This window comes from Gopherus evgoodei, chromosome 15, assembly GCF_007399415.2.
Source record: "Gopherus evgoodei ecotype Sinaloan lineage chromosome 15, rGopEvg1_v1.p, whole genome shotgun sequence".
Taxonomy (NCBI): domain Eukaryota; kingdom Metazoa; phylum Chordata; order Testudines; family Testudinidae; genus Gopherus; species Gopherus evgoodei.
In genome coordinates, this window is record NC_044336.1 from 18,905,664 (window position 1) to 18,933,102 (window position 27,439).

Below are 27,439 nucleotides of genomic sequence, written 5' to 3' on the forward strand. Positions count from 1 at the left end.
ACGATTAGATAGTGGAGTATAGGAAAGGCAGTGTATTTTGACTAAGGCTGTGCAGACGAGGCTGTGTGCTGAGTCTTTTGACTAGATAATTATTTCTACCCCCCCCCACCCAGATGTAACTGTGGGAATGAATGTCTTCTAAAGCTCTGGTCCTGCGCCCACTGAAGTCAATGGCAAAGCTCCAATGATTTCAGTAGTGCAGGAACAGGACCTATATTCAGAATTTGGCCCAGAGTGCCTAAGATGGAAAGGGCTTAAGCACAGTGTCTGATGCAGGCCTTCAGTTTAACCCAAAATGCACATGAAGCTTCTTGCATCTAGAGCTTTCCAGCTCTAGGATCCAGAAGCAGCTATTCCCCTCTCAGCTCATCTCCCAGACAAGAATTCCTAAAGCCTTTCTTCTTACGGCTTCTGCTTTCCTAGTGTGGCGCCATCACCAGCCACACCTAATTCTTTTTTCCCAGAGCAGAGTTCTTGTGCAGTGAGGTCTGACACCTGTTAATGCCCATTCCAAGAAAGGAATAGAATTATCTCACCAAAGATGGGCTTATCTCTGCGCTTAGTCACAGAGGCATAACTCATGCTTCCTCTGATGGATTCATTTGCTAACAAACCAGCTGAAAGGAAACCTGGATCCCAAGTCTGATTTTTATTCCAAAATGGTTATTGGTTTTGCTGTAATGAATGGAACTCACTCAGATAACTCCATCTACGCCTTCCTCCCTGGTAGCATTGCAGCACTGATTAGGAGGAGGCTAATGCACTGTTGTTTAGTCTGATAATGATGCTTTGTAGTGCTGTCATCTGGATGTCTGTGTCAATTCCCAAGTTAAACAAAAACTCTTTTCATATCATATAGCAGCGAGCTTCATCTTGGCCCTCTGAAAAGGCACCACCTCCTGCTGCTGCCTCTGTGAAAAGTACTCCAGTACCTCGTCCCCAAGCTCCAACAATTACATTGACTCCTGAACAGGTACAGTACAGCCTTTCTTTTGAAATATGCTGGCTAAGCATCTGTCATCACGATTCCGTGGCCTGTATAGGATATAATATTAGAGACTGCTGCAAGGAAAATCTCCATTACTTCAAGCAGTATAGTCTTTTGTTGACAGTCCAGGGCTCAATCCCTGCTCCATTACCGTAGTGTTTTTATTTTGTTAGAAAATTTGACACGTTCATGTGCCAGATCTTAGTAGAGGCCAGGAAAGAAGTTGCTCAATTGGAAAGTAGAAATCTTTGCTTGAGTATGTGTATTTCTAATGCTCTTATAAGGGTACTGTGGTGCAAATTAGTAAGAAAAGAGGGCAATTCAAAGACAGAAGGAAAGGCTAAAGAAAACTTTTGCATGACACCAATGAGAAGAAATTATTTTTAAAAGTCAGAAAGAAATGGACAAGCCAGTTCCACACCTGCCTGTGGATAAATGAAAAGGTTGTCTGCTTAATAGTAATAGGACTTAACGGTAAAAGAGAGAAATAGCAGCACTGCACTCCACAGAGCTCAGGTTTGAGACCCACTGCCTTATAGTGATATACAACTGGATTAACTCTGTTAACATCCATGGATAGGGCCCTACCAAATTCACTGTACATTTTGATCAATTTCACAGCCAGGGTTTTAAAACTGGTAAATTTCATCTGAAATTTCATGGTGTTGTAACCGTGGGGGTCCCAACCCAAAAGGTACCTGGAGGTGGATCTGATCTCTAATCCCATTTCCCCCCCCCAGCAGCCCCGCAGAAGGACAAGTCCTGTCCCTTCTCAGCCCCATGGGGACTTGCAGCTAGGAGCCCCTTGGCTGGGGGGGAAGAAGGGGGGAAGGGCTTATTTCACGGTCTGTGACACATTTTTCACATGAAATTGGTAGGACTCTATCCATGGAAAAAGCGACAGAGTCCTATGGCACCTTATCGACTAACAGATGTATTGGAGCATAAGCTTTCGTGGATGAATACCCACTTCGTCAGACGTATGGAGCTTGTACTGGAGCATAAGGACTCTTTGTTGCTTTTTACAGATCCAGACTAACATTGCTACCCCTCTGATACCATGGAGTATCATCTGTGTAAGGGCTGGAGTAAGGCAGTGCTGATCAGGTCCACAGTATATCTGATAAAAGAGCAAGCAGGACCATAAATGTGGAAAACGTGTTTTCTGTCCTTGCACATATAACATTCCGTTCCATTGCACTGAACAGATTGGGAAACTGTACAGCGAACTGGATATGGCGAAAATGAATACGAAAGTCATGTCAGTGATATTAACGGAAAATGTTCCTGGGTCTGAGAATCTTGACGATATGGAGCTCTTACAGGTGCAGTAGAACATTTTTGCTAGGAGTTTGTTGATGGTTTGGTTATGGTTTATTTTAAAAATGTACGTTGTGCCCATTCTTGTTACATCTGGGTTCATATTGCAAAGTGAAAACCAACCTCTGTTTTCAACCTTTGGTGTTGATCTAGCTTTCTCTTTCCTCTGTCTCCACCTGCTAGGAAGAAAGGCAGGAAAGGACAAGTTCATCTTGCAGTGAAAACTGTAGCTCTAATGGATTGCTCAGGAATGAATTACAGAGTGGAGGGTCATCTCTCAAGAATGCCCTGCCACTCATACCCAGGTGTTGAATTCAGAGAGCAAGAACATGCTGGCTGAATGCAACTGCCCCATGGGAAAATAGATGATGATACAGTCACTGTAACAGTAGGGTCCCAGGCCTTTCAGGGCTCTGGGTGTCATCGCCAATACTTTGAAGGCAGACCAAGAGCCAGTGCAGAATACGGAGTGCTGGTTTTAAATGCTCACCTTAAAAGATGAACTGTTGTGTTATGCATTAGCTGAAATTACACATAGGTTTCACGTTCCATTATTCCAGCCTGGAGATGACAAAGCTGATGCATTGTCTCCAGTTTCTTCTTTTCCCAGTACTGGTTTTTCTATATATACACTGCATTTTTAAATGCCTACTCTAGAAGCAAAATCCTAGTGCCTCAGCAATATAATTATCTGCCCATGGAAACTTGTGATTCAGCCATATGTTTCTCAAGGATCATGTGAACCTCGTTCTCATGTAGTTCCTCTGTGTTTTAAACTTCTCTTCAAATGCTGGGGTGGGAAAATGTTCTGTCAATGAGACGCCTTCACTTGGTTTGGCTAATCTACCTTCCAGCAACTTGTAGAATGGACATGCCTTAAGCCTAGCTTCAGCTGGCCAATGGAGAATTCTCCCTGAGCCAAGAGAATCGTCCACTGGTATGGGCTGGTGTACTGGCTCTTATGCCACCCTGCCCGCCCTTGGCCTCCAGTGCAGGATGCATGGCAGGGAAATAGAGGTCTCTGGCTGCAATATGTTGTACTGGGGAACCAGTCCCAGAATTGGGGGTAACCAAAGTAGTGTAAAGCCACCAGATGCCAGGATGTGGCCTAAATTCATTTAAAAAAATTGGAAGAAAATCCACTCCAAGTAAAATCTATAACAAAGCAATTTCACAACGGCAAAGAGTAATTCTCCATCTGCTCATTACTGCACTTTTTTTTTTTGAAGTCCCACGCCATATACTTCTGCTATAATATTTATGAGCTACTACATTCAAACAATATGATTTTTAAAAACTTCGCAATTCACTCTGTCCCCAGCACAATAGATTGTGGATTTTTCAAGGTTTCAGTTGCAAGAGATTCCGTTACAAACCTCTCTGGTAAATAATACGCTTTTTTTTATAAAGGTTGTCTGCCTAAATATTTACTGTACACAATAGACTTAATGGCTTCTCTGAAATGAGGAAGGGTTTAAAAATTCCCTTGGTGTGCATTTTAAAATGATCTTAGTGCACATTGACTGTACGCAGTAATTATGATTGCAAAGCAGTAGAGGACTCTACCCAGTAAATGAGAATTTTTAAATGAGTCTTAACTTTCATGTTCTTCAAGTTTAATTTTCTCCCTCAGCTAACATAAAAATATTGAAAAAGAACTTATTTAAAACCAGTGCAAACGAATTGGCTTAGCCTAATAAACACCAGGGATCTGGAGCTAAGTTCTTCACTCATCTTAAGGGAAAACAAAGCAAACGGAAAGACAGTTGGATAGCCTACTTGTCAAGGTTTCTTTCCCCACTCTGAACTTTAGGGTACAGATGTGAAGACCTGCATGGACACTTCTAAGCCTAATTACTAGCTTAGCTCTCGTATACTGCCACCACCCAGAATTCCAGTGTCTGGGGCACTCTCTGTTCCCCCAAAACTTCGTCCCCTCCCTGGGTTGCCTTGAGGGACTTCACCAGTTCCCTGGTGAACACAGATCCAATCCCCTTGGATCTTAAAACAAGGAGAAATTTATCATCCCCCTACTTTTCCCCCACCAATCCCTGGTGAGTCCAGATCCAATCCCCTTGGATCTTAAAACAAGGAGAAATTTATCATCCCCCTACTTTTCCCCACCAATCCCTGGTGAGTCCAGATCCAATCCCCTTGGATCTTAAAACAAGGAGAAATTTATCATCCCCCTACTTTTCCCCACCAATCCTGGTGAGTCCAGATCCAATCCCCTTGGATCTTAAAACAAGGAAAAATCAATCAGGTTCTTAAAAAGAAAAGCTTTTCTTTTTAAGAAAGAAAAGGTAAAAATTATCTCTGTAAAATCAGGATGGAAAATGCTTTACAGGGTAATCAGATTCCCATAGTCCAGAAGGCCCCTCCCCAGCCTTAGGTTCAAAGTTACAGCAAATGGAGGTAAAATCCTTCCAGCAAAAAGAAACATTTACAAATTGAGAGAACAAAAATAAGACTAACGCCTTGCCTGGCTAATTACTTACAAGTCTGAAACATGAGAGACTGATTCAGAAAGATTTGGAGAGCCTGGATGTATGTCTGGTCCCTCTTAGTCCCAAGAGCGAACAACAACAACAAAAACAAAGAGCACAAACAAAAGACTTCCCTCCACCAAGATTTGAAAGTATCTTGTCCCCCTATTGGTCCTCTGGTCAGGTGTCAGCCAGGTTTACTGAGCTTCTTAACCCTTTACAGGTAAAAGAGACATTAACCCTTAACTATCTGTTTTTGACACTTCTAAAAGTATGAGGACTACAAAACTCTATCAGCAGTGGTTTAGGCCTCGAGTCCCACTTATTGTGCACACAGCAATCTGCACTGGGGTTTTACTGAGAGTGGAGTGTGTTCTAGGGATTCAGCAAGGCAGTGAGAGTCAGGCCTTCTGGATTCTCTTCCTGTTTCACCATATGACCTTGAACAAGTAATATGACCTCTCTTTGTGCTTCAGTTTACCCAGCTGCAGAAAGGATATTATAATGCTTCCCAGCCTCACAGGAATGCTGGCTAGATGCTTGGGGTACTGCTATAAGGCAAGCAGAAATCCATGTCGCAGAGCCCAGGCTTACAGATCAGGGCTTGTCCTACAGTGCTAGAAATAGCTGTCTAGATATTTGGGTTGGGACTGGAGCTTAGGCTCTGATGCCTAGGCTATGAAGACCATAAGCCCAGCTCTGAGACTTGCTGCTCTGAGTTTCTGCTTGCCGTGTAGATGTACCCTTAATTCTGCAGCCCTAGAGCTGCAAAGTAGCCTTTCTTCTGGTTTAACCAGCCAGTGGAAGATTTCCTCTGTGCAGGGGAATCCTTGTGTGGCATAGAACGGGCAGCTCCCTTCCTAACCCCTGGTGTGATACATGTTACTGTGGGGAAAGAAGATAAGGTCGGGACATACCCGGGCCTTGTTGCCCCCTAGCTGCTACAATGGACCTTCAAGGCCAGAGGCAGATGGGTGAGCATTAGACTGGCTCCAGTAAGCTCAAAGGTCACCTCTTCATAGAATCCTCCTCTCGAACTGCGTCCACTTAGCTGTTTGGCCAGCGCCCATGATCGAGGCCCGGATGTCTAATTTAATTAGTTCTTTGAGAACCTTGGGCAAAGACCCCTGCAAAGGATTATTAGAATGTCTTTGCCTATTTTAAATCGATTTCTGGTAATGGTTTTGAAATATATTTTGTAAAAGGAAGAATGCCATCACAAAGTCTGAGGAAGTGCGAGCAGATCTGCCTGCTGGCACTCAAATAGTTAAATTATTGGTTGGGGTAGGGGCAGGGAGTGAATTTCACTATTTATGAAGAAGTGAGTAGAAGCTCATTCCTTTTATATGTGTTTTATGACAGTATTTTCTATTCCTTCCTGCAACACCCTGAGATACTTATCACAGCACAAAGTGGCTAGAGAAACAAATGCGAGTTGCTTTTACAAGAATGAAATATGTTCTTTTCTTTGCATCTCAGCCTAGGTCACTCAGTTCAAGGGACTGTGTCCTTGTACAGTCATAGTTTCACTGAAATTGGTGTAGAACAAAACCCTTTGCTGAAGGAGTTGCATGCTTTAGGACTTAAAAAAAAAAAAAAATCTCCTTTTAACTATCTGGCACCAGAGATCCAGGCTAGTCAGATGAACTGAAACTTAACAATGGGCAAAGTACAGCAATGCAAGTCCTGGCTGAGACCCTATACATTGATTAGAGCCCAGTTTTCAGGACTTGATTAGGACTTATGGTGTTGCATCATCCTTGTGCTTCAATTCTGAACAGAGGTGAATTCCATCCTCAGAAATGTAGTTGGGTACACACGCTTTTGGAGCAAAAATGGGCCGGTGTTACAAAAAAAATCCTCCAGACTCTGTTTGAGTACTGGACTATGCCTGGGACTCGGCTTCAAAATTTATTCTTTCTGCCTGCGATCCTTTTCAGTTAGCATGGGTGGTTGTTGCTGGCTGAGAAGGATCCCAGGAAGGTGCAGTATCTGCTGTTTGTTCCCCAGCCGTACCTAGGAAGAGTGGGAACTTCGCCTTAGGAAGCCTAATGGAAAAGTGCATGAGGCCACAGCTTGACCCAGGCTAGGGGATCCTCCCCCCATTATACATTGGCCTGACTTAGTAAGGAGTGCACCTCCAAATCAGACTCGAAGGTGTCTACCCCCATAGATCCCTCAATGGGTCTTGTTAGGAGAGCAGTGAGCATTCTCATAAGCATGAGGCCAAGTCTTCCTCTAAATGATCTTCGAAGAAGTCAGATCCAGACCAGCCTAAACTGAGCAGTTGCTCAGCCCAAGAGAACTTAATATGTCCAGAGGCTTAGGGTTAGGGTGTACTCGCCAAACCAGCAATCAATGAACACCATAGTGACTGTTCCCACCAAAGTGATATCGGCCCTGTCATGGTGGAAGAATTCCCATCAGGTTTGCATCTGCGTTTCCTTTCTTGCTTCTGCACAGACAGGATGATTACGGGCAATGCATCCCTGTTAGGTTGAGGTGCTCACGTGGACAGCGGTACATTGCAGGGCACCTGGACATCTCAGATGTCCAGGATGTACATCAAGAGCCACGAGCAGTTTGAAGGTCTTGCAAAACCTTTCTCCTGTTCACTCAAGGCCACCATGCCTTCGTTATGTCAGACAACATCACAATCAACTCTTACATAACGAACAGGGAGAAGTGCGATCTGTCCCCCCTGTGTGCAGAAACGTTGAGTCTGTGGAACTGGTGTGTCAGCAATCAGATTACCCTGCTGGCCGTCTACCTCCCAGGAAACCAGAATGTGCTGAGAGTGGCTCTCTCAGCAGCCACTTTGTGGTCAATCACAAGTGGGAGCTTCATGACACTGGTAAACAATATTTTTGCTCTGTGGAGAATGCCCCATTAAGGACCTGTTTTTCTCCCAGACAAGAAATGCAACTTGTACTGTTCTGGAGGAGCCCTGGGTCACCACTCGCAGAGCAACACTCTACTTCTTCCATGGTCAGATCATCTGAACTATGTCTTCCCTCCACTACCACCCTTGCCTCGAGTCTTGTGCAAGATTTGGCACGCGTTATTCTCAATGCCTCAACTGGCCCAGACAGTTTAGGTTCCTACACTTCCTATGCTTGTCATCTCGAACACCAATCGTTATTCCTACATTTCCCAATCTCCTGACTCAAAGAAGCGGCAAAATCAGGCATCCCAACCCATGGGCACTTCATCTCAGAGCTTAGTTTTATCCTTAGAGCAATTGTGTTCTGAAACTGTATAGAACATCCCTTCTGTAGTAGGAAGGAGTTCACTAGGAGATGTTATCTAGCCAAGTGTAAACCTTTCTCTGTTTGGGTGCATCAAAGGCGTATTTCTCCAGAAGCTACAGATATTCCTCTCATTCTGGATTATATTCTTTCCTTGAAGACAGCAGGCTTGCTCATCAGTTCCTTACGGGTCCACATGGCAGCAATCAGTGCATACCATCTGCCTGTTCACAGCTACACAATCGTCACGCACCCACTGACTAGCAAATTCTGGAAAGCTCTAATCAGAATTTTTTGCACCTATAAGAAAGCCTACTCTTCAATGGGATTTGCACCTCGTTCTCTCACTAGGCCTTCTTTTGAATTATTAGCCTCCTGCTCCATGTCTCTCCTATCCAGGAAGGTTGCATTCCTGGTAGCCACCACCTCAACCAGGAAGGCTGGTGAGTTTGGGGTATTGGTGGCAGATCCCCCTTACATTGCAGTGCCTAAGGACAAGATTTCATTGTGTTTACACACTAAATTCACCTCCACAGTCATCTGAGTTTCACCTGAACCAGTCTATCCACTTACCAGTGTTCTTCCCAAATCCTCACCCATCCTCAGAAGAAAGGAGGTTCCATTCTCTTGACATTTGATGAGCCGCAGCCTTTTACCTGCAGACAATGAAAACAGGTGGGAAATACCATAGACTTACTGGTCACCATATTGGAAGAGGTCTGGTTATATCCTCTGAAAGAATCTCAAAATGGATCTGAGGCTGTGTTTTGCTCTGCTAGACGATTAGACAGCTGATCTTTCCACAATAGAGCAAGCAGTGTCTACAGTACTACTTCGAGGAGTGCCTCTTCTTGATATTTGTGAGACAGCTACACAGAGCTCAGTCCTCGTGTTTGTGAGACTCTCTGTATTGGTACAGGACTCCTCTACTGCTGCATCTTTTGGAATAGCAGTCCTTCATACAGCTCTGCCATCTCTGACCTCACACCTTCCTCCTATTTAAGTACTGCTGGTCAGTCACCCACATTGGAATACTCATAGGGACTAGCACTTGAAAAAGAAGAGAAAGTTACTTGCCTTATAGTAACTGGAGGTTCTTGGAGATGTGTGGTCCCTATCTGTATTCCACTACCTTGACCTCCTTCCACTAAAACAACAAGGAGTCCGGTGGCACCTTAAAGACCAACAGATGTATTTCGGCATAAGCTTTCGTGGGTAAAAAACCCACTTCTTCAGATGCAAGGGTTTTTTACCCATGAAAGCTTACGCCCAAATAAATCTGTTTAGTCTAAAAGGTGCCACCGGACTCCTTGTTGTTTTTGTGGATACAGGCTAACACAGCTACCTCCTGATACTTGACCTCCTTCCACTGCACTTCAGATCTTCTCTGATTTGCAGTGAAGAAGGAACTGGAAAGGCGATTGGTCTGCCCCACCCTTATCTCCTCAATCGGAGTAAGCCAGGGCAGATGTGCAGGCTAATGGACACTGCTTTCAAAAGTCTCTGGCTCCAGGCACATAGCATCCATCCATACCCACAGTGGAACATGACTAGGGACCACACCTCTCGGGCACCTCCAGTTACTATAAAGTACGTGACTTTCTCTATGGAGAAGGATGACTTTCCAGAAACAAGGCTGGGTTATGAGTTGGGGTATAGGAGTGCTGGTCATGGTGATAGCAATTATCAGCTGCATTTTGTAGGAAGTTGTAGGGGATCAAATATAAGGGATTTGGGGCTCACCCTTTAAACTGTATGTGGTCATGTGAATTAGACAATGCATTATCCTTTTGTCTCCCGCACCCAAAAGTTTTTATAATTCTCCTCCCAAACTGACAAGTGTGAGAAACCACAATGATGATGGTTTTGGTTTTTTTCCTGGAAAGAAACTGTACAAGATATGTCGGGTGATGCAGGAGAGGATCGTAGAACTGCTGGTGGCAGTGCAGAATGAAGATGTGTTAGCTGAATTAATACAAGTGAATGAAGATCTGAATAACGTCCTCCTGGGCCATGAAAGGTAAATTTATTAGTGAAACCTGAACCTGTCTTTTCCACTTTGGTCTCAGTAACAGGTTCTCCTGACTGGGCTGACCAAATCTGTTTTAAAAAAAAAAAATAAAAAAAAATGTAACACTTGGGTATAATGTTTATGTCATGGTGCAGGGAAGCTGCACCTGCATTCCCCCTCCAGGGTCCAGCAAGGGCACCCACTCTCAGGCATCCAGCTCCCCAGTGATCCCCTCCATTTGGTGGAAACACATGGTCTTTCTCCCTGCTGACCAGACTGTTTCCAGGTTGCACAGTTCCCTGTGAATTCTCCAGCAAACTCCTAAGATACTTAAACTTAATTCAATTAGGTATAACTGAATTCAGGTTTGTCCAGGATATTGCAGGAAACTTATATCTGTTGCAGTTTAATCTGCTCTTTCAGGGTGCAGTTCACCCTTCTGCAGAGGACTAGCATGAGGCATATGGGCCATTTAAGTGCCCCTTGAGCTCTAAGGTGCTTAAATGGTCCATATGACTGGTGCTGGCTGTCTCCAGAGAGATGAATTGCATCCTCCATCAACAAGGAAGGAACAGCTCATTCCTTTTTGTGTTGTACTCAGGGCTGGCTCCAGGCACCAGCAAAACAAGCAGGTGCTTGGGGTGGCACATTTCTGGGGGCGGCAGTCTGGCGCAGCCATCATAGGTGCCGACTCTGGGGCATGGGGAAAAAGTGCTCCCAGCTTGCCTCCACTCCGCCTCCTCCTGCTCCCCTGAGCACGCCGTCATCGCTCCACTTCTCCCTCCCTCCCTCCCTCCCTCCCAGGCTTGCTGCGCAGGAAACTGGTGTTTCGCACAGCAAGTCTGGGAGGAAGGAGAAGCCGAGCAGTGGCCGCTTGGGGGAGGCGGCGGTGATGGAGCGAAGGTGAGCTGGAGCGGGGAGCGGTTCCTCTACCCGCTGTTACTTCCTGCGTCCCCCCCCACCCTAGCTTACCTCCGCTCTACCTGCTCCCCTGAACGCGCTGCTGCTCCGCTTCTCCCCCTCCCTCACCCAAGAGGGAGCAGCGGCGCACCGGGGGGAGCAGGCGGAGTGGAGGTGAGCTAGGGCGGGAGTTTGGGGGGGCCCCCAGGAAGCAAGGGGGGGGGGACTGGGGCATGCCCAGGTGAGGAGGTGGGGCTGGGGATTTGGGGAAAGGGTTTGGAAGGGGTGGTGTTTGGGGCAGGGCCAGAGGCAGGGGGGCATGGAAAAAAAGGAGGGGCGGCCAAACGTTTTTTGCCTGGGGCAGCAAAAATCCTAGAGCCGGGCCTGGTTGTACTTCTATTTGTCTGCTGATCTTGTCTCTCCAGGCACTTGAGAAGCAGCAGACAGGTTAAAATTAGTAGAAGGGTCCCTAGAATACCAGCTTGCAGGGTAAACCAAAGTACTGGCGTAGCTGGGAATAATAAAGCATGAGGAAAGAAACAGGCTCTGAGTCCTTCCGTTAGCATGGACTCGGATACAGTGGATTTGGCTTCAGTCAATTATGAGCTCTCTTTGTTCCTTTAGTTATCCACATGCTGAGCTTAACTGCAGCGTGCACATGCTCCTAGGGAAGACAGACAGTTTTACTGCAGGCATCAGCCAAAGGGTGGAGTTCCTGCTTCCTTAAAAGGATCACATGCGGCTCTCCACAGTAGCAAACATGTGATTCTACCCCCCACTGCAGGCACAAATATGTATTATTTCACACAAGGAAATCCTGGATGCTTGTGGTGTTGACATCTGCATTTATTTACTTATTGATCTCATCAGTGGGATAACTAGGGCTTAGAAAATACCAGAATTTCAGCATTTCGCAAGCAACATATAACAGAGATCATCCTGGTATATCAGGATTAGTCTTAGCTGTGAATGGATGGCTTTCCTAACCAGAGATAAGATGACCGTGTTCTAAAAACCATTCTACAGCACCATGTGGGTTGGGGAACAAATTGAAGCCTTGTGCTTCCCACATAGGGAAAATTAAGCCTTTCAAGGAACATTGAACTCCTTGGTTTTGGGGCTGGGCAGAGTGGAGTGCACTGATGAGACCACACTTTTCTTCATCCATCAGCTATGAAGTAGATTGTCATCAAGAAGACCAACTTCTTGCGGATTTAACACTGCACAGGACACCACACATTTCTGGCAGGCCTTGGAGACATGTTGTCCTGTCACATACTCTGTTCAGTCACTCAGCTGAGGAACTGTCAAAGGGAGGCATATTAGAGGACAGTGGGGTGACCTGGGAGAAGGAGAGTAGAATAAAGAGGAGTTGCAATAACCAGGAAAGGGAAGAGGAACACAGTGGGGTAAGGGAGGGGAGGAGAGCTCCAATTAATGTCTTGTTCTTGTTTGCCTTCTGTCAGTTCCAGTTTATTTCAGAAGAACTTTGATTAACCTCTTCATGCCACAATCCTTAGTGCTTTAACACTTGGAATGTGTGCTCCAGGTGTATATCACAAGATTGTTTTTCCATTGTGTGACTTTCTGATACAGGAGCAATTTTTGTGGAAACTCTGAAGCTGCTAATAGCATGAACTGAGAGGCTCTTAAAAGCTGCTTTAGGTGCTGTTAAATCTGTGCAGTATTGCTGTTCTGTCCCTGTAGTGGGTCTTAGGAAAATGCAAATAAAATGTGTTCCCTCTGGAAAATAACCCTGACCTCTGAGAATTTGCACAGTGAGCTTTTGGTTGTAGCAGGGATGACAGCATATAGAGAGTCAGCAGCGGGTACGATGAAACAAAGCTATTAAGTAAAATGATGGACTTAGTTTTTTGAGGGAGAAAGAGAGAGTTAAAGACGAAACAAGAACCCATCTTTAATGGCTCTCTGGCTTACAATTTTGGCTTTGGGACTCTCATTAAAGTGCCATGAATATGTTTGGTTCTGTATTTGTACAGCCCCTAGCACAATGGGTTCATGATTGGCATTCCTAGAGCACTACTGCTATACAAATAATTATCATAATAACGATATATATGTTCAAAATAATAACATAGAAGTTAATGTGCATCATGTGGCTTGCACTTAGTTAATACTTCAAAATTTCTTGATTTTCTGGTTTTAATTTGGATTATTATTATTGTTGTTGTTGTTGTTTGTTGGTATTATTATTATTATTATTATTTTATCATTAACTGAGTCTATCCAGAAGAATGCCAGAACATTTTTCAGACTACATAATAGCTTACTTTTTTTTTATACAGTGTTTTTGTAACAGAGGACCAAAGTATTCTGCAGAGATGGGTGACGTTAATTCGTCCACCTGAAATACCTATTAAGTGAATCAGTAAATATCGTTGTCCCTATGTTTACAGTTGCAGAAACTAGTGTCACTCTGAGTTAGTTTCCTAGAGCACAGAAGAGCTCTGTGTAAGCTCAAAAGCTTGTCTCTCTCACCAACAGAAGTTGGTCCAGTCAAAGATACTCCTCGCCCTCCTTGGCTCATTGATTATAATGGCATTTAGTCAGGGCAGCAGGTTTAGACTCCTGCTGTCACAAAGAATGCTGTGGGATCTCTCATGATCAGGAGGAGTCAGTTCTCCTGTGCAACATCATCTACACTAGGAGTTTCCAGACCTGTAATTTGCATTGGGTGCAACTCCATCAGTGGCAGCCCTGGTGGAAGTTGCAGTGTAGAAAAGGCGCAGGCAGGTTCAGATGTTTTTATGCCTGTATAATTTAACTTAAAGATTCAAGGATTCCAGACTTGTTCAATACACCCACTTCTAAATAACAGCACTGCAGAACACCGTCCCAAAGGCCAGAGCAGACTTGTCTCTGTTTCACTGTGGATTTAATGACTTGGAAAAACATGGTGATTTCTACACTGAGCAATTACGACATCCCTTCAATCTGTCTCAGTTGAAACAAATATTCTGTTATGTATTACACAGCTGGATGATTAATACATACTCACCCCTAGTATGTTTCCTTTTAGGCCTATCCATAAGGGATTATGAACAGAAAGCTTTGCAATTTTAAAAAATAAAATGTTGCATTAGTGGCATCTGGAAGGTTACGGACTGTATTTTGCACTGACCACTGCTTTGGCAACATCTTAGTTACTATGGCTAAGAATGACCACATTAGAAGCAACAACTGACCAATTACATTGCAAGCCTTGTGTCTCCTTCCCACCAGACAACCAACCTTCAGAGAGTGTTATCATTTTTGCAAATGCTTCAGTGTGTATAACTTGCGTTTAGTTTTTGCACAAATGTCTTATCTCTGTCACGCAGATGCTCTAATGAGTGGAACCAGTGGCTGGCTATGCAGTAAACAACGACCATCTTGCCCCATCCTTCCTTTTTTTATTTGACTCTCAAACCTCTTCCAAATGCTTTAGCCAAACTGTCATTGTATCTTCCCAGTGTCATTCTCACAAACTTTCATGCTATTCTTCACAATATTTCATTCAGTTTGATTCGTAAGTTTAGTGTTTGCAGCTGCGGGTTATGTTTTACAATTCACTCTTTAAAGAGGGTTTTTCATTTCTCATCTAAGGAAGTTTGTCACGTTAGTAAAATACAAATGAGTTTCCCTTTTGGTTTCTGTAAATTCTATTTATCCAAATGTTGACCTGGAATCTTCTTAATACGGACGATTAACATTTTTCTTGGAAAGCTGAAACTTCCCCCTGAATTATGAATAATAGCTTGTGGGTATGCCTCAACAAATCCCCAGTGAAACAGTTCGCCTGTTGATTGAAAGGGCAAATAATTGCGCATGGGAGTGTGAAATTGATCAAAGACTGTTTTAGCATTCTCATGCAGTAGTACTGTACACTTATTTAACTGTCATTTCTGACTGCAGGTGCATTGTACCTCAAAGCTGCTATACATGTTATTTGCAGTGGTTTCTGCTGGCTTGGTTAATATTTGCTACATAAGGATTTATTATTTAGAATAGGAAATCTTCAGTGTGCCCTTGAACACACCGGCGTGTGAGATGCTAAACATTATATAGGTATGTTTTAACTAGTTGCAGCTGTTTACATACATTTGAGTGGCAGTGTGACTGCTTTGAAGCAAGTCACGTTGCATTTCCTGTATCTGATTATCAACAAAGATTCTGGGCAGAGTCCCAGTGAAGTCAGGGACAATGGTCTCTGCGTGTGTAATCTACTGGCCTGCTGCGTGTAACCATGGCTCTGGTCATTTTGATAGCTCTACCATAATAGTTCTTCCTTATGTCTAGTGACTCGGAGCTGTGGTTCTGGTTCTAATATTCCTATTGAGGACATTAGTGTCTGTATGTGCGTTTGGCTGAGGCTTGTTAAATACTTTGCTAGATCCTTTTGTAGAATCAGACCTTTGCAGTAACTGCTGGATTCTTATGAATGCCCCTTTCTTTTTGAGTGATGCACCTGACATGTTTAAGACTCAGTTATTGACAATGTTCCCTTTCCAACAGGTTTTCTCGGAACAGAGTGCGTTTCTTGGAGAATCAGCGAATCCAGCGTGAGCAAGCAGAGGCGAGTAGTTAAGGACAAATCCCATCAACTTCAGGATAAGGATCTGGCTAAGATTTTATAAACCAGAGCTTTTCCTCTTGTTTGTTGCAACAAATGTGCTTGTGTGACCTAAGGAATTCTATTTGCTTGCTATCCTCTGTTGGATTCAATATTCTGTCTCCAACAGAGGATAATCTTGCTCTATTAATTTGCAAGAGTTCCACTTACAGAATCTCATTTTGTAGCACAAGTATCAAATTACCTTCAAATATAACATGGAGAATAGGAAAGGACAACTGGAAAAGAGAGAAAATCTATTCAAATGCAGTTTTATTATTTCTATTGCTGTGTACTAGATTCAATTCTAATCTCTCACATGATGTGAAGAGATTTATTTCTTTTCATCTATAGTCTTTTTATTTTTCACTTATTGTCTCTAGGGGCGTTTATGAAGCTGGAAAACGAATTTTTAAAGGCTACTTTTCTCTCATCACTGCTCCTATTTTATTAACCAGGTTGGCCCTTGTACAAAGCCAAAATTAATTCAGTTTCCTTTGCATCCTGCATGAGGCTGATTACATTGTGACTGAAATATAGTCCATAATTATTACAGGATGGTAGTAATCAATTTGGGTTTTTCAATGAAACACTCCTATAACTGGCTTCTATTTGTAGTCAGATAGTCCATTTGTAGTTTCTGACTGTTGGATGGGTTAATAGTCCAGAATGATCCAGTTTGCAGATCATGTAGCTCATTCACAAGTCCCCAAGTTTAAAATAAATTTGTTTTCGCTAGTGCTAACAAAACACTTTTATATCAAACATGTGATATAGTTAATTCCCTTCTGATTTCATTCTTAACTATATTAAGACACACCTGGGCTTAAATTGCAGCAAGGAAGGTTCAGGTTGGACATTAGGAAAATCTTCCTAAGTGTCAGGAATAAATTGCCTAGGGAGGTTGTGCAATCTCCATCACTGAAGATTTTAGGAGCAGTTTATACAAACACCTGTCAGGGATGGTCTAGATAATACTTAGTCCCACCATGAGTGCAAAGGACTGGTCTAGGACATAAAGTCAATAAGTGTTTTTAAAAAAAAAAAAAGATTGGGTCAATTGAAACATTTCAGGTTTGTTTTTTTTTAAAATACTATGAATTAATTTTAAATTCTGAAACAAATTTTGAGCCACTTTTTAATTTTGCAAATGTCGAAATGGGATGTTTTGACAACTTAAGAACTTTTCTTTTTCAAAAATTTTCAGAAGGGGAAATTCAAAACCAACTTATTCCTGCAAACAGTTTTGGTTTTGATAAACTGCCATTTAAAAAAACCAAAAAGATCATAGAAAAATTCCCAACCAGCCGTACTGGTCACCTTTCCTCAATAATATTCAGATTCTGATTTTAAATGTTTGTATTAAGTGAAAACAGCAACTTAAGTTTACTTTTATACTCTTTTTTTTTTTTTTTTTTTTTTCTTTTTAGATCTATAGCAAACAACCATCTGCTCCATCATGTGATCTGCTTGACGTCAATTCAAGTTCTTCAATTCCTGTGTCAGCATTGGGGGGAACTGGCACAGAGACTCCTCAGTTTTCAGAATTAAGTGAGTGAAATATTTGAATTTTCTGTGAAATATTAGGAAGTTTGATATAAAATATTTCTAACCTTGTGGAGCTGGAGCCTATGCAGATGGAAATGGAAGTATGCTGACTAGGGGGCCTCAAAACTAATGAAGACATTTCTGAAAGTAAGTGTTGCTTGTTGCTGCCATATCCTGTGTTTCCTCAGATGAATTTCAAATACATGTGAAAGGAAGCAAAACGTAGGCCCTGATGAGAGAGTTTGTGAATGTACACAGTGTCAAACAGAACACTGGCCCCAACACAATACACTATTGCAGGCGCGTACATCTGATGTTGCATAAATGAACTACCATAACAAACCATATAAAGATGAGCTTTTTTGTGTACGTCTCCTGAATGTCATTTTGGAATGGCTCACAATTAGTGAAAGCGGTGTTATTCCTTTGTAGTGTTCTTTGCTAAAATAAAGAACCACTGTGGCCAGAACAAGAAATTCCTTGCAAGAGACAAATGTGTATCCAAATGAAAACGAGAGAGCTCTGATTTGAACCTTTAAGGGAAAGCAGAGCTGATTTACAATTGTATACTTAAGGTACATTGTACCAAAATCTGATGTGAGAGGTTGTGTTTTGAAATAATCTGCCTCCTTCGTTATTAAGTGGGGGATCATTAATAATTTACAAGGAAGCAATCTCTGTTATCCATGCCCAAGAATGTCCATATAACCATGCACCTACGTAACAGCTCTTACTAGTACAAATGGCTTGTTCTGTATTTTCAGAAGGGAAAGGCATGCTTATCCTTTCTGAATTTCCTAAAGATGTTCAAGGAGCCCCTTCAAATCTGCAACATGTTACTTAGGTTGGGAGAAGTAAGAACTCAGAGTAAATAATGTATTGTTATCCTATTAGAATAAGGCCATGGCTACACTAGAGAGTTGCAGCGCTGGTGACGGGGTTACAACGCTGCAACTTAGGATGTGGCCACACTTGCAAAGCACGGCCAGCGCTGCAACTCCCTGATTGCAGCGCTGGCTGTACACCTGGTCGAGCCTCGGGTGTAGCGATTCCAGCGCTGGTGATCCAGGGCTGGTCAGCCAGTGTGGACCCCACCAGCGCTTTTATTGACCTCCGGGGTATAAGGAGGTATCCCAGAATTCCTGTCCACAACAAACCAGAAGAAAGGGGGAGCTCGGAGTTCAACCAAACTGCTTATTTAAAAAACAAACACAGCTCCTGTTTGCTGAGCGAGCGGAGGCAGGCAGGGGAATTACTTTGGAATGTTCACAGCTGTTTGCTTGAAGAGAGAAACAGCACGCTCACACGGCAGAGGGGGAGGGGGAAGTCCATGTTCAGCAGATGCTTATCTGGTCTGACGGCTATTTAGGAGTGCATAATTTGCATTTAGTGAATGAGAGGGGTGGGGGAAGGGGTCAGAACTTTTAAAATGATTGAAGGTAGGCACTGTGTATCTTCCAGTCCTTAGAACTTGCAAGGCAGGGAGCTGAGAACAGTGTCAGCTCCAAAAATCCAATCTCTCTGTCTCTCCCACGCTCCCTGTCACATTCCACCCCATCCCCCTCTTTTGAAAAGCACGTTGCAGCCACTTGAATGCTGGGATAGCTGCCCACAATGCACCACTCCCAACAGCGCTGCAAATGTGGCCACACTGCAGCACTGGTAGCTGTCAGTGTGGCCACACTGCAGCGCTGGCCCTACACAGCTGTATGAACACAGCTGTAACTACCAGCCCTGCAGAACTGTAAGTGTAGCCATGGCCTAAGAAACGGGTGGTCCTCTTCCTCCCCCCCACCCCCCCCCGCCCGGCAATTTAAATGTCAGACAGAAGTACAATGCATTTCTGAATTCAACTCTACATTTCTTACCACTTCAAAGGCAAAACTGTAATGTGTCTAAATTGAATAGCAGCATCTTCAGTATGTATTTCAAAGCAATTGCACAACACTGCAACTTCTTCACTGCTGTTTTATAACCCCTCCAAAAAAAACCTGTTGATAAATAATAACCCTGTAAAGACTTAATTGTTTGTCAAATAAGTTATGCAAGTTTTAATACCAGCTCGAATTTTAGATTGCAGATCTACAAGTGCTGCAGATGCAAGCATCCACCATCCTTTGCTCTACCCTCAGCTAGATTTACTAGCTATAGCAAATGCTCAACAGCCCTCGTAAGTAATATGTTACCAAGAAACTGTAGCATAATGTTTTCAGAGATGTTTGTTCTTTATATTGCTGCTCTGCCACAAACTTTTGGAAGGATCTGTGAATGTTTGGAACTACTTACGATTTGCACACTCGTTCAATAGAGCAGGAATGCCTATCTTTTGCTCTAGATGCATCCTGTCACACTTTAAAAATAGGGTGCTTTTGTAATACCCTTTGACTAATAATTAACACATTTTAATAACCCAACAGCCAAAAGTATATTTAAGATTTCCTAACCGTCCTCCCAACCCTCACTGTCCGGGAGAAACACATGAGCCTTGCAGAATGCCTTACAGGTCAATGAATTAAGTTCTGGTCTACACTACGAATTTAGGTCAAATTTAGCAGTGTTACATCGATTTAAACCTGCACGCGTCCACACGACGAAGTCGTTTTTTCGACTTAAAGGGCTCTTAAAATCGATTTCTGTACTCCTCCCCTGACGAGGGGATTAACGCTGAAATCGACCTTGCTGGGTCGAATTTGGGGTAGGGTGGTCGTAATTCGATGGTATTGGCTTCTGGGAGCTATCCCAGAGTGCTCCATTGTGACCACTCTGGACATCGCTCTCCAGGGCCGGCTCCAGGCCACAACGTGCCAAGCACGTGCTTGGGGGTGGCACACTGCAGGGGGCACTCTGCTGGTTGCTGGGAGGGCGGGAGACCGGAGCCGCCACAGGCATGGCTGCGGACGGCCCGCTGGTCCCACGGCTCCAGTGGACCTCCCGCAGACACGCCTGCAGCAGCTCCACGGAGCCACGGGACCATCGGACCCTCCACAGAAACGCCTGCGGGAGGTCCACCAGAGCTGCGGGACCGGCGAGTGGCAGAGCTCCCCCTGCGGCATGCCGCCGTGCTTGAGGCGGCGAAATTGCTAGAGCTGGCCCTGTCGCTCTCAACTCAGATGCACTGGCCAGGTAGACAGGAAAGGCCCATGAACTTTTGAATTTCATTTCCTATTTAGCCAGCGTGGCAATCTGCAGGTGAGCGTAGATCTCATCAGCAGAGGTGACCACAATGGAGTCCTAGATTTGCAAAAGAGCTCCAGCATGGACCAAATGGGAGGTACGGGATCTGATCGCTGTATGGAGAGAAGGAATCCATGCTATCAGAACTCTGTTCCAAAAGACAAAATGCGCAAACATTTGAAAAAATCTCTAAGGGCATGAAGGACAGAGGCTATAACAGAGACCCACAGCAGGGCCAAGGGAGGGTCGACTTACGACATGGCTTACAGGGAATTAAAATCAACAAAGGGGGTGGGTCTGCATCAAGGAGAAACACACAACTGTCACACACAATGGCCCCCTCAAGGATTGAACTCAAAACCCTGGGTTTAGCAGGCCAATGCTCAAAACAATGAGCTACCTCTCCCCCCACTATTCCAGGCAGGACTGAATCTCCATTAAATTTTTCAAGGTGCCCCGACAGACCTTGCCAAAGTGATTGTCGGCCGTTGATTTCACAGAGGGAGGAAGGGAGGAGGGAGCAAATGAATACAAAACAAATCTGGTCTCTTTCTTGTTTTAATCCACTCCATCTCTCTTATACATCTTAGGCTGGCAGCAGACAGTGCAGTATGACTGCTAGCCATCGTCATCTCCTGGCTGCTTGCCAGAAGATGGTGCCGTACAACTGCAGGCAGGACTGACTCTCTCCAGGAGACGAAACTTAAAAGGAGAATGACCTGAAGTCACTCCCGTTTATGTCCAGGCGCCCCTGACAGACCTCACCGAGGTCTGCCAGGAGCACCCATGTCTGCCCAGGCGTCCCGACTAACCTCACCGAGGTCGGCCAAAAGAGCACCCAGGAGACAATGATGGCTACCAATCGTAATGCACCATCTGCTGTCAAAAGGCAACGAGCTACTGCTGTGTAGCCATGCAGCACCACATCAGCCAGCACCCAAGAGACGTACAGTGACGGTGAGCTGAGTGGGCTCCATGCTTGCCATTGTATGGCGTCTGCACGAGTAACCCAGGAAAAAAGGCTCAAAATGATTATCTGCCAATGCTTTCATGGGGGGGCAGATGACGTACCCAGAACCACCCGTGACAACGTTTTTGGCCCATCAGGCATTGGGATCTCAACCCAGAATTCCAATAGGCGGCAGAGACTGCAGGAACTGTGGGATAGCTACCACAGTGCAACGCTCCAGAAGTTGACGCTAGCCTCAGTACTGTGGATACACTCCTCCAAGTTAATAGTCTTAATGGTCTTAAGTGGGGACACACAGAATTTACTATATAAAATCGATTTCTAAAAAATCAACTTCTATAAATTCGACTTAATTTCGTAGTGTAGACATACCCTAGAAAGCTTAGGACCTAGGAGAGCAAGTTCCAAACCTTGCAGAGACCATCCTGGCAGCTGTCCCCTATCGGTGACCCTAGTGATCTCAGCTCTGGCACAAGGTGACAGGCAGTAGAAAAAAAAATCTACTTATATAAGTTCATGTTCTTCAGTTCGTTTCTCAGTGACATTCTATGTGTTAATCATTATCTAGGTTTGCAACTGAAGCACAAAGCACAAGCCAAAGCGTCCCTGATGGTCATCTGTATAACAACGTGAGTAACAAGGGTGCTCAGAATCACATTCTTCCATGGCAAGTGTTAAAATGGAGGTCTCCTCTCTTTTTGTTCTGCTAGCTGTCCAGATGGAAGTAAAAGATCCTCCTCCAACACTTTTCCAAAGCAATAGGGAAAAACCTCAATGTGCAGGCCTCAATCCCATTCTTGATACAACACGTTCTGTTCTGAAAGATTGTGTGTGAGATGCTCGCTGCGACCAGCTAGGTCGCTGCAGTTTGCCGAGGCCGTTACTGTATGAGTAGTATTGAGATAATGGATGTATACTGCACATTGAGATTGCTGTGTCAGAGAGCCACTATTCAGTGTGTTTACCCAGCTATAAGTTTCCTGTTGCAGACCATCTAGGCACTGTAAGTTTAAAAAAACGAAATAAAAACAAAAAACAACTTTGAAGAAAAGAACCAACCAGCTAAACACAATGTAGGATAAATGGTGTATGGGCAAAATATCCCCCCACAAAGGGATGCATTCTCTGCTTAATATGAGGAATGTGCATGGTGGAGGGAAAGAAGATTGGATATAAAAGCAAAGGGATTGGGGACCCAAATAAGTCAAATTAAATAAATGACTTTTGCATCAAACTCTGAAAACAGCCAGAGAGGAGGTTGCTCATCTGTTCTTCAGCAGACCCTTTGGATGGGAGTTCACCATGTCCAAGAAAGACTTGCTGTATTATCTATATTCTAGCAGCACCTACAGATCAGGGCTATGTTGTGCTAGGTTGAATCTAGTGACTGAGGTGAGATCAACCCTGACCAACCATAGCTGCAAAGCAGGGTTATAAGGAGAGAGGCAGTTAGAAAGTTAGTCATGTGATTCTTGCCAAGATTACGAAGGGCTTTCTATGATCACATAAGAACTTGCATTGTATTCTTTGCAAGCAGTACAAATCTTGGGAGGCTGGCATCACCCACTCCTTCACCCCATCAAAGAGCAAGTTCACAGCCATGTACAGATCTCGCAGCCTCTGGCTCAATGTATCAGAATAGAATATATACAAGTAAATTATACAGATGTACACTACAGTAATAGAAATATTGGCTCTAGCAGTTGCACATGGAGAACAATAATTGTTTTGTGCTGCCTGACCTGATCTGTAGATTCTGTTTTTGCCACCTTACAAAATAAACAGTATAAAAAGGTTGTCTACCAGCATACAAATTTAAACAATTTTTTGTTTGCACTGCCTGCTTACATACTAACTTTATTATGATTGATTTCCTTAGCTTGCCACGGTTTTAAACCCAGTGCCTTTGCAGACCGTAAACCTCCAACCTGTTAATTTCTCATCACTGAATGAGACAAAACCAGGCGCATCACCAGCAGGTAATAAAGTCATTTTACACTTCAGACCTAACCTTCACACATTATCTATTTTCCCAGTGTCCCACAAAGACATTGCACAGTGGATCTGAAGGATCACAGCAAAAAATCAGCAGCAAAAACTAATATGGTCCAGGGCTCTGTGTGATGACTTTGAGAAGTATGCATATGTTTAATATTTAGAGCATGAATATGTATTGGGGATAATCAGTTGTTGTCTTATATATATTCAAGATGCAAAAGAAAGCAAACACTCATCAAGCATGTTATTTGCTTACTTTAATATATGTATTAATTTGTCTTTTTCCCCCACCTCCTTTCAGATGTATCAAAGAGCAGTTCACAGACACCTCATTATTATGAGATAATGGAATTTGATCCTTTAGCACCAAGCTACAGCACAGAGTGAGTAATTTTAAAAATTACTAATCTGCAGTTTCTCACTGCTTTTTAGTAGAGTATGATGGAATGATTTACTGGACTATCAATTAGCGGCCTTTAATGTGTGTGGTTAATGTGGGTTAATCGCAGACCCTCTGGGCGAGAGGGCAGCATGAGCTGCTCCAGAGAACCTGTCTGGTCAGGCACAGTAACAGAAGCCTCCACCAGAGGGTGGGAAGAGAAGAGGCTCTCTTTAGAGTTTAGAGAAAGTAATGTGGTTTTCATCTCAGCGTTTTTAAAGTAAAAACAGGATGGCTAGGGGCTTGCCGGAGTGCCTCTCTCTCCCCCGCTTGCAGAGCTGGCCCAAGTCACTCTCCCTATGCCTCCTGGGGCTGCCCCACCCCCATTCTGTGCCACCCGCAGCCGAGGCTGCCCCCCCACCCCAGCTCTGCACTGCTTACAATGGGGTGTCCCCATCTCAGCCCCGTGTTGCCTGCAGCTGGAACTGACCCCCCTCCCCTGTGCTGCCCGAGGCTGAGACAAACTCCCACCCTGAGCTGACCCCTCCCCTATCCCCTGAGTCCCGTGCTACCCGGGATTGGGGCTGACCCCCAACCCCTCCCTCCCCCCGCTCCAGACTGCCCATGACTGTGGCTCAATCCCCCCCTCCAGTCCTGTGCTGCCCACAGCTGGGGCTAATCTTCACCCCCACCCCGCTGCCCACAGCTGGGGCTGATCTTTCTCCCCCCTGAGCTCCATGCCTCCCCTGGCTGAAGTTGATCTCTCCCCCTCCCCCAGCTCCGTGCCTCCCCTGCTGAGGGATTCTCACCCCTCCCGCACAGCTCTGCATCTCCCCTGGCTGAGGCTGATCTCTCCCCCACCCCTTGAGCTCCGCACCTCCCCTGGCTGAGACTGACACCCTCTCCCTCCTCCCGCCTTCCCCTCTCCAGCTCTGTGCCGCCAAGGGGTCAGCTCTGAAGCCAGCACTGCCTGCCAGCAGCAAATTTCCCTACTTTCCTGCTGGTGGGCAGGGGCAATGCTGAGCCGCCTCTCTCTGCTCTGTCTTACAGCTGGGACAAATGCCCAGTTTTGGTGAAAAAATAGGGCCGGCCAGGACAGAGCTGAAAAAGGGGACTGTCCTGGCCAAAACGGGACGGATTGGCACCCTAGCCAGCCCGGTCCCTATTGTTCCCAGCTGGCCCCTCACTCCCGGGACCAACCTCCCTATGTCATGTCCCATTGCCCCTAGCTGGCTGCTCACTCCAGGGATACCCCACAGAGAACATGGGTCTTACAAGCTCAGCCTCCCTGCATCAACCTCTCCACCCCTGCAGTATGATGAGTCCCTGAGGTAAAATCCACCCTTCCTTGAAAACAAGGGCTCACTCAGCGGAAGGGAGCCCACCTAGCTCCATAAAAGTAGGTGAGCCTGGTGAGCCCAGTACCAGAAACCACCTTTCCAGAAGCAGCAGCAAGACACCTTCCTCACCCTCCTCCTGCACAGGTTATTGCTTGGTCCTCCCCATTGTCACCCTCTCTCATCCCAGGCCCTCCCCCTGCACAAGTCATTGTTTACTTCCCCCCTCCCCTGTCCTCCCCCAACGCTGAATGCTTGATTGGCTGAACAAGAAGTAGGACTGAGTGGACTCGTAGGCCCTAAAGTTTTACATCGTTTTATTGTTAAGTGCAGTTATTTTTTTACGTAATTCTACATTTCTAAGTTCAATTTTCATGATGAGATTGTGATACAGTACTTCAATGGGGTGAATTGAAGTTTTTTATACAGTGCAAATGTTTAATAAAAAATAAACGTAAAGTGAGCACTGCACACTTTTTGTATTCTGTGTTGTAATTGAAATCAAAATATTTGAAAATGTAGCAAACATCCAAAAATATTTAAATAAATGATATTCTATTATTAACTGCGCAATTAAGTGATTAATTTTTTAATCACTTGACAGCCCTACTTTTACTGTATGTATTTCTTTTTCAAGTTAAAAATGTGTGAAATTAATCAAATTGATGTAGGTATCAGGTGAAAGTGATTAACATTAATAGGAGTGGCTAAATTCTTTGCAGTTCTTTGAACATTCCTGGGTTAGCTCTTTAAGCAATAAACCTGTGGAGGGGGGTTTATTAATAGGCAACCCATGTGCTGAAAAATAATCTAGTTAACTCTTGTTCAATGGTATGAAAAGCTGAACATACCAGGACTGATCTTGGTGAGGACAGGCTGCTATAGCCTCACAATATATATTAGCTCAGAGCTATCTTCTTTTGTAGTTTTAATGTATTAAAATCAGTATGTATTTGTTTAACTTTTTTGTTCTCCAACCACTTTACTTCTGGAGACCTGAACCAAAATCCTATTTCATTCAAAACTGAAAACAAGTTTAGTGGTGTCTCCTAGTGTCCCAGTTGGAGATGTACAGTATCTTCACAAATTCACCACAATCAGCAGTGTGCTCAATTTTGAATGCTGGCTGTCCTGCCACTTCAACTGCTGAATAGTAGGCATTTTAAACATTTAAGAGAAATATTCACAATTGAGCAGGATTTCACTGGCAAATTTTTGCTGAATAAAATGAAATGAGCATGACCTAGTATTTACCCTACTCTTCTTCTTCCAGAGTTATTTATGAAGAAATCGATGATTATATCTCCAAATCAGAAGCTAAAAAGCACACAGATTGCTAAGAGTGGAAGGTGAACTCTCTTAATGAATACAAAAGTTATTCTCTGATGCCAACACTAGACTGCTTTCTATAACTGACAAGTGAATACAAGGAAAGTCTTGTTTGTTATTTTGAACATAGCAACAAATAAGCATTGGGGTTTTATGCGTTACCCACTTCCATGTGTTATGTTTGGATCTGCTTTCAATTCTGATCATTGACACTTTATATAAGTGAAGTAAGGCCCCAAGTCTGCACACACTTATTTTTCGAGGGGACTATTGTATGTATTTTTTTGCAGGACTGGGGCCTGGAACAGTTTTTTGTGTGTTTGCAGAATTGGGGCCTGAAGCAAAATTGTCTACAGAATAATGCACTCTGCCGCTAACTGAAGCAGAACACAAGCAGTCTTAAATTACAGAGGAAATCTTTGCTTCAAGAGTAACTAACATACTGAACTGCTTTGTTTTTTATGTAGCAAACAAAATTAAACTACTATTCATCTACAGAAACTGAATAACTCAATCTGTTTTTTAGCATTAGTGCTCTTAATTGGGCAAATCATGTGAGTGACACCATCCAAAAACCTAGGAGAAGTTCTGTATCTAGGATCCTCCTATTTTAGATCTATCGACTGTTGTGTGAATATACTCACTATGGAACTTTTTTGCCTTTATATTTTGAATGCAGATGTTACTTCCTTCTAAAACCTGATTTGAAGTGTCTGTTGTAAAACAAAGGAGAAAAAAACACACCTACATTTTACAGAAGCTTTCGTTCGATGTACAAATTAATGAGTTTTGCCTTAATAAGGACCCGCTCTGAGTTGGAGCCTGAGCTCTTTCTTCCGGGCTTGTCAGAATAGGAAGGTTTTTTTTTGTTTTTTAAACCTCTCTGCTTGCTTGTATCACACCACATCCTCACTTTTAATTTTAATGTGCCTCTTTAAGAACTGGATATGAACCAACCAAAACTTTCCTAAGTATTGTTTTTATTTTTCAGTTTTTAATCCTATAAGGCAAAAAAAATACACCTCTACCCCGATATAACGCGACCCGGTATAACACGAATTCGGATATAATGCGGTAAAGCAGCACTCTGGGGGGTGAGGGGGGGCAGGGTTACACACTCTGGCGGATCAAAGCAAGTT

General features: G+C 43.9%; 1 protein-coding gene across 3 annotated transcripts in view; it reads left to right on the forward strand.

Annotated features, from left to right (window-relative positions):
- Positions 1-27,033, forward strand: part of TOM1L1 (target of myb1 like 1 membrane trafficking protein) — a 39,223-nt gene extending 12,190 nt beyond the window's left edge. Inside the window, exons 6-16 of one of the 3 annotated variants that reach the window (XM_030534004.1) lie at positions 860-973; positions 2,197-2,313; positions 9,929-10,062; positions 15,469-15,529; positions 16,996-17,116; positions 19,187-19,283; positions 21,826-21,886; positions 23,137-23,236; positions 23,557-23,638; positions 26,245-26,320; positions 26,980-27,019. In XM_030534004.1, the coding sequence (XP_030389864.1) occupies positions 860-973; positions 2,197-2,313; positions 9,929-10,062; positions 15,469-15,529; positions 16,996-17,116; positions 19,187-19,283; positions 21,826-21,886; positions 23,137-23,236; positions 23,557-23,638; positions 26,245-26,311 (954 nt within the window). In that variant the 3' untranslated portion in view covers positions 26,312-26,320; positions 26,980-27,019. Of the gene's footprint in view, positions 1-859; positions 974-2,196; positions 2,314-9,928; positions 10,063-15,468; positions 15,530-16,995; positions 17,117-19,186; positions 19,284-21,825; positions 21,887-23,136; positions 23,237-23,556; positions 23,639-26,244 lie in introns of all 3 variants that reach the window. The other 2 variants (XM_030534005.1, XM_030534001.1) reach the window with 2 other exon arrangements.
- Positions 27,034-27,439: the final 406 nt, after the last annotated feature.